The 7,932-nt window shown below is 36.7% G+C and overlaps 1 protein-coding gene across 3 annotated transcripts in view; it reads left to right on the plus strand.

Annotated features, from left to right (window-relative positions):
* KLHL20 (kelch like family member 20) overlaps window positions 1-6,880 on the plus strand; it is a 56,170-nt gene extending 49,290 nt beyond the window's left edge. For all 3 annotated transcript variants that reach the window (XM_055319273.1, XM_055319274.1, XM_055319275.1), the window contains exons 10-12: window positions 838-1,046; window positions 2,772-2,878; window positions 5,343-6,880. In XM_055319273.1, coding sequence (XP_055175248.1) covers window positions 838-1,046; window positions 2,772-2,878; window positions 5,343-5,427 — 401 coding nt within the window. In that variant the 3' untranslated portion in view covers window positions 5,428-6,880. The remainder of the gene's footprint in view (window positions 1-837; window positions 1,047-2,771; window positions 2,879-5,342) is intronic.
* Window positions 6,881-7,932: the final 1,052 nt, after the last annotated feature.

The following is a 7,932-nucleotide window of genomic DNA, read 5'->3' on the forward strand; positions in this document are numbered from 1 at the left end:
TTTAAATTATAAAATTTAGACAATTTATATATTTATATAAATAGTATAATTATTTATAATAATTTAAATATTTGAAATTTATTTTCCCCTTAGAATACAACTCCTAGCTCTTCCTCAGATCCTTCTGCAGCCATATTCTCCTAGCGTATTCCCAAAATATTTTTCTCCCTCCTCTTTATAAGCTTCTAGGAATTTATAATGAATAAAGGAACTATTTTCCTAATATGATTATTTCTCTGCCCCACCCCCAACCATCTCTCCTTAAAAAACTAAAGCCAAAAAAAAGACAAAACCTATATTATAACTTAAGAATAAATAAAAAGCTATAGTTATAAGCTGGTTTATGTGTCGGTCCTTTTTGTTTAGAGATAATGGTATTTTTGCCTAAGGATATTGTCATGTGACACTTGGATCAGATTCATTGTCACATATCTTGTCTTCTGCTTAGAATGCAGTAGGAATTAACAGGCAAAGGGAATACAAGAGTACAGAAGTTATCTGATTATGAAAATTAATTATTAGTATAGAATGGTGCCTACAGATCCTATGGTCTAATCCCCTCATTTAAAGATAAGATGAAGCCACAAGTCATACAGTCAGAACTATACTAAGGTACCTTGACTCCAACACATGCCCTTTCCACCATACTGTACCCAGATGAAACCATTAGCCCTGATAAGATTATAGTGGTATTATCCAAAGGTACACAAGTCCTCATAAGCAAAAATCAGATTGTGTATTGAAAATATGTATTATCACAAAGTTTTAATGGCTATTAGGAAAACTAGTTAGAAGAAATGGTTGAATGGTCACTTACTGTTTTTTTTCCCCCTGCAGTGGAGCGCTACAATCCTCAGGAAAACAGATGGCACACCATAGCTCCTATGGGGACCCGGAGGAAACATCTAGGCTGTGCAGTGTATCAGGACATGATCTATGCCGTAGGAGGTAGAGATGATACTACAGAGCTGAGCAGCGCTGAGAGATACAACCCCAGAACTAACCAGTGGTCTCCCGTGGTGGCTATGACATCCCGCCGTAGTGGAGTAAGTGCCCAGCTACTGAAAACTTTGGGAAAAGAACACCAAGGGAGGGCTATGCAGGAGAGCTCTGATCTTAAAATACTGGCACAGTAAGGAGATGCACTGTTTAGGTAAAACAACCCCTAGCTACTTTTATACTGGAAAAAATTAATCTCTCGTAATTGCTGTTATCTCAAGTACTTAAATACCTTCTATTCAATCATATCTTTAATAATAGAATTATTTTTTGTGATTTATCTTTCATTGATTGTTTCCCTGAAAGACATTACCCTATCTTATCCACTACCTTATCTAACTTCACCCATATTCATCCCTCTCAATTAGAGCTAAATGTTATGAACTAATGTTCTAGGTAATATTCTAAGTAGTTGGCACACCAATACAGATGTTTAGGCAGAAACACATCTGGCCCCACCACCAGTCTTCACAAACTGGTATGGGTCTGTCCCATCTGTAGTTTAGACCTGGCCAGGCTGACCTATGTCATGTTCTAGACCGTGGATGACTTGTGACCACAAGAGACTTCTGGGGTGGAGTATAGCATTCATCCATCCTAGGACATTTGGTTTGTAGTGAAATGTAACCCATAAACCACTGATTGTGTCAGGAATCCATTGATGTAGAACAACAGGTGGGAGAATGCAGCAGTAGCTAAAAGACTCCGTTATCTGAGGATAAAAAGGAATCAATTTTGGTGTGCACAAATCAGAGAATATCACTGATAGGCATCAGCAAGTCAAAACATTCCCATATCTATGGTTTGCTATTACTGGTGATGAACAGCTTCTAGGTCACATTCCTGCTGTTTTCACTGGTACATTCGTATTATTTAGCAAATATTTATTAAGTTCTTACTGTGTGCTTGGAAAGCAAAAATGAGTACACCTCCACAAGGAGCTCCCAAGTTAGTGGAGGAAATGGAAATGTTTACAGAAAATGATAAAAACAAAACAAAACAAAACAAAAACGGTTGCATGTGCATTGTAAGAGAACATGGGAGGATATGCTTACTGTATTTGGGGGCAGTGAAGAAACTTACCAGAAAAAGTCAGATGTAAGCTAGGCCGTGAAAGAAAACTAAGATTTTCTAGAAGAGGGAAAGAAAACCAGGGACCAACATGTGCAAAAGTATGGAGGTATTACTAGTATAATCCTAATATGGTATTATTCCAATATTAGAAAAACATGGTATTTTCTGGGAAGAGCAGTTAAATCTGTATTCTTGCAGCATAGGGTACGTAAGGAGGTGAGGCATGGCCTAGGATGGATTTGTGGAGGGCCTGAATGACCTAGAAAGGACTTTAAACTTACCCATAGGTGGTAGGGAGGCTTAGCAATTTTTTAGAGGGAAGTGACAGCATGGTTAGGTTTGTATTTTAAACAGAATTTTATTGGCAGTTTTAGATAGTGGGTTAGAATAGGCAAATACCAAAAGAAGTTAGAGCAGTTTGGAAGTTCTTGTCGGCTCCCAGTGATGCTTTTCCAAAAATTTAAGAAATTTATGTTTTGGACTTTATAAATATTCTGATTGAATATATAATTTTATTGTTCCCACATATAATAGATTTTTGTCATTCTTTTTTTCCCTCTGTGTTCAAGTCCTTCTGTTTCCAGAATGCAAAGTCATAAAGAATTATCTTTTACTAAAAAGATTTATCTAGAAACTAGTTAAAATTTTCCCAGTGATCCTCTGGCTTCTTCAGTGGCCACTGTGTTTTGGTCCTGTAGGTTGGCCTTGCAGTAGTGAACGGACAGCTCATGGCTGTAGGAGGCTTTGATGGCACAACGTACTTGAAGACCATTGAAGTTTTTGATCCTGACGCCAATACATGGAGGTAACCTTTAAGCTACATTGCAGATCACCTCACTGCTGACTTGAAAATCATGGGAATAAGGTCGCCCATGATCTTAAAAATTGGGATGGTCATACATTGAGAAGTGCTTTCGCAATACTCATAAGAGAGCTCCAAGTTACCCACATTTGATGGCTTATTTTGAATTCTTTGCTCTAAAGTGGCTGACATTTTACATCTTCTCTTTGGTAACTGTTCAGTTTTATAATAGAGATGGCAAGCAGAAAAAAATAATCTTTCTAGCCTCATCATGTTCAGCTGAGGAAAGTAAGGCACTGAGAAATAAAATGAAGCAAGTTAGTCATAGAATTAGAACTTAGATTTCTTGCTTTTCTAATCTGTCACAATTTATGATGTTCTTAGTGGCAGCTTTATGCACAGGAAAAAAAATTGTAGATACTTTTTTTTAATAATAGTTTATTTCATTTTAAAATCATTGTTTTCCTTAAGCTTTTAAAATGTATTTAAATATATTATTATTCTCTTTTAAAGGCCAAGTTGGTTAAGCATTCTATTCTTGCTTGGTCTCAGCTCAGGTCTTGATCTCAGGGTCGTGAGTTCAAGCTCCTCATGGGCTCCATGCTGGGCAGGGAGCCTACCTAAAGGAAGAGAAAAAAAGTCTACTAAATTTTAACAGTCACTTTTAGGAAGAAATCTACCTCTTATTTAAGAGGCTTAACTATGTTAAACTATATTTATAGCTTTAATTTTACTTTGCTTTTAAATTCTTGTCTTAACAATCTTAACAAATCTTTCCTAAGTGCTTAAGTGGTTCTTATAAATTCACATAAATCATGTTACTCATGCATTTAAGTATTCAAAAACTGAGGCACCTGGCTGGCTCTGTCAGTCAAGCATCTGCCTTTGCTCAGGTCATGATCTCAGGGTCCTGGGATCAAGCTATGCCTTGGGCTCCCTGCTCAGTGGGGAGTCTGCTTTTCCCTCCCCCAGTTCCCCCTCTCCATGCTCATGCTCTTTATATATATATATCTCAAATAAAGAAATATCTAAAAATAAATAAGTGGAGGCACCTGGCTGGCTGGCCCAGGTCATGATCTTGGGGTCCTGAGATTAAGCCTCCATGTCAGGCTCCACACTCGGTGGGGAGTCTCTCCCCTCTTTACCACCCCCCTACCCCGGCTCATGCTCGCTCTCTCTCTCTAATAATACAATCTTTAAAAAAAATACAGTCTTCATGTCTGGGAAAGCCACACTTTTACAGATGTTTAAATGGTGTTCTTTGGATTCTGCCTTTGGCTCATGGCTCTGTATGACTACCAAGTCACAATACTAAAGTCAGACTAGAAGTCAGACATTGGACACTTTTGGCTTCTACTAGATTACATTTTCACAGCCTTGTTCACTAAGTAAAGATTTACTAAGTGTTCTAGACATCAGAGATACCACAGTGAACAAAAACTAAATCCCCTGCCCTCCTTGATCGGACATTCTAGGAAGGAGACTAACAGTACCACGTCAGGGATAGAAGTACTGTGGTAAAGAGCAGAGAGGTGTGAGGATGTCCAGGGAGGAGCTTCCTTTTAAAATGTGACCTAGGAAGGCCTAACTGTCAAGGTCACATTTTAGCAAAACCTAATAGAGGTAAGGGAGAGACAATGGGAAGTTTTCCTGAAAAGGAGCCTCCCACTTGTGGCATATTTTCTTGCATATTCAGCTTTTGATGTTTAATGGGAATTTGGGAAGATTGCCAGATTTACTTCTGCTACTTAATCACTACGATCCTACATAAGGACCTATTTCTCAGTAACTGTCACTAAGTAGAATTAGTAATATGTGACCAAGTAATATTTATGAAATTCTTAAGGATCATCTGTTAAGAGATTACTATCTAAATTGTTATAGTTATATATCCCAAACTTAAAGCCAGTTTTACCTTACAGCTGACAGAGGATCTAATATTCTTTTCCATGGAAATCTTTAGCTTTGAAGACGATCTTGTTCACAGGTCACAAACTAGATGCTGAGTTTACTTACTCATATCCAGGTTTGTTCCATAAAGGAGGAGGTTTGTGAGAATACATATAAGGCAAAAGGATAAATATAAATTATCGATATTTAGGCAGAGGGAAATGTGAGTAGGAAAATAAGATAGCCATGGCCAAAACTAGACACAAAAATGTAGAATATATGGTTCTGTGTAATTGTTAGAAGTCAATTTAGGTGTGAAGTTATAAAGTTGTGATGCAAAATGTGGGAATGACACTCTCTTATTCTTAAAACAGTAACCTTTAAATGAGACCTTTTCAGCCAATGTGTGAAATAATTCTGCTACTTGCCAGTGCTCAATTCCAGGTCCTAATCTTTGGAAGAGATGTATGAAGCTAAAAATATTATGATAGAAAACACGTGCTTAATTAACATCTAAGTAATAGAAGAAACAGTGCTTTTTGCGCTTTGGAATCTGATTTTGTTTCTTTCTTTGCAGGTTATATGGTGGGATGAATTACCGTCGCCTCGGGGGTGGTGTAGGAGTTATTAAAATGACACATTGTGAATCCCATATATGGTGATCACCTAGAAGACAGTCATGTACATGCTCCACTGTGTTCTGGAGAGATTTGACTTTGGAGCTTTGTATAGCTCAAGAAAACATTAGAACAAATTATTCTTTGCCGGTGCCTCAACATATGGAAATACAAATACAATGAAAGTACTTCAACTGCAAGATGCCACCTTTGCACAAAAGTTTTCAATTCCATGCAGAATATTTATTTTTGGTTTTAATTTATCATGGTTTTTTTGTTGGGTTTTTTGTCGTTTTGTTTTGTTTTGCTTTGGATTTAGCCTTCTTCCCACTAAAAAAGGAAAAGAAAAAAAAAGATAAAAATTCCAAGTAGAAAGTTTATTTTTAAGATGTTAAGTTTGAAAATACTAATAAAGGGAGAAGGGCTATACATGATCTAATTGTTATTTCTAAGCACTCCATCCACATGACTCCACTATCTACAAGGACTACCAGTGACAAAGATAGGGTATGTAAAATGTATTATTTAGCCATCATGCTTGCACTAAGCACCAGAAGACTTGAAAATCTAAAAAACAAAACAAACAAAAAAGGAAACACTCATTTTAAATAGTACAATTCAAAAGGAATGTTAGATAAAACCAGGACTCAGACACTAACGTTTTCATCAGTGCAAGTTTGCATCTTGTTTCCTTCCATATGAATTTGTTTTCCACTATAAAGTCTTTTTTCATAGTATTTTCATAGAATTTCTGCTAGCTTAGAGCTCTGCTCAGTGCCTCTATAAAAACAGTATACCATTCTTCTATGCTGTCTTGAGAATCCTCCAATAGAATCATGTGCTACTCTGCAAAAGTTTTTGTTCAAAAATATTATCGACTCAAACAACTTTCCTTTTTGTTTCCTGATTGCTACTAAGGACCAGCAGGGAGAAATGCCTTCTCCCCCCCCCCCCCCCCCAGTGATTACTGTTATGCAATTTACACTTGCTCAGGCCTGCTGAAGCTGAGGCTTACCTGTAATCACAGCCTCCAAGAGAATGAATTCTGCAGTTCATGTAATAGTACACGCTAACAAGTATAAAATTGAGGCATTTTATTAGTAAAATCTTGGTTCTTTTATACAAACATATCATTATCCTCACTCTATAAAGCCACTGTTACTCTCAAATTGCACTTTCTGGTGAAAAGTTAAAATTTTTAAGGAGAAAATGATACAAACCTCAGTGGTCAGTTTTGTCATTGTGTTCATAGACCAATTTTCAATGTATTTTGCTGGAAAATCTTTGAATAAGACTTTAACCACAACCAAAAGGAATAACTTTCTCTTCCCTCCCCCTTACTACAAAAATGTTTGGCAACTTTTGTGTTTACATTTAAAGATCATTTGCACCTTTACAAGGAAAAAAAAATAAGTATTTGGTAAACAGTTGTTTACATGTATCATTTATGCTTTTTTCTAGCATGTATAACTTTTTTAAATAAAGGTAGTATTTACCATAAAAAAAAAAAAACTTTGGTTAATGTTTTTTAGTGTTTGTGTCTTTGCTATTTAGTTTAACATTGTAAGTACTTTCAACATGAATAAAGGATTGCCAGCTAGAATTATGAACTTTTATTATATATTTTATTACAATAGTATTATATTTCCTAACCTCTAAACTTACTTTCTGGTGTAGCACTTAGAATCATAACAATTTTGAGCTAGAAGGACTCTTAATAGTCATCTGATCCAAACCCATCTATTTCTCTAAGACTGAAAACCAAGGATGTCCTTCCTAAGAGTAAATACAGTCAATGATAGGACCAACATTAAAAATCAGTTCCCCGGGGATCCCTGGGTGGCGCAGCGGTTTGGCGCCTGCCTTTGGCCCAGGGCGCGATCCTGGAGACCTGGGATCGAATCCCACGTCGGGCTCCCAGTGCATGGAGCCTGCTTCTCCCTCTGCCTGTGTCTCTGCCTCTCTCTCTCTCTCTCTCTCTCTCTCTCTCTCTCTCTCTGTGTGTGTGACTATCATAAATAAATAAATTAAAAAAAAAAAACAGTTCCCCGAAATCCCACTCCATTTCTCTTTCTGTGCCACACTGCGACTTCACCTCCACTTAAAACATGGCCTGGGATTAAATATACTAACAGACTCTAAGTAAATCTGGTATGTAACATTAAAAAAAGTATAAACACTTTATGAGATCCTTATAGTACTGCATCATTAAGTCAGTCTTTAAGACAAAATTCACTTCCCAAGATTTTATTATTGCGTATATTTTTAAGAAAAGGAAAGGAATGAGAACAGGAACAAAGTTCTAGAGATTAGACTTCCAGGAAGTATTAAAGTTCCCAATAGTAGCAATTCATATGGCAGTCATTCAAGAGCAGAGACCCAGGAACTATAATACTGGCCAAAGAGTTCATTGGAGCCTAAGGGCTTACTTTGTTCTTCCACTGAAGTGGTCAAGTTGTATTATTGGGTAAAATGTACATATTATGTAAATGTCATTGCTGTAAAAGAATATCATTTGCATAGTGATTTCTACAACTATGAAGTGAGCTG

The sequence above is a fragment of the Nyctereutes procyonoides genome, unplaced genomic scaffold (assembly GCF_905146905.1).
Source record: "Nyctereutes procyonoides isolate TBG_1078 unplaced genomic scaffold, NYPRO_anot_genome, whole genome shotgun sequence".
Lineage (NCBI taxonomy): Eukaryota > Metazoa > Chordata > Mammalia > Carnivora > Canidae > Nyctereutes > Nyctereutes procyonoides.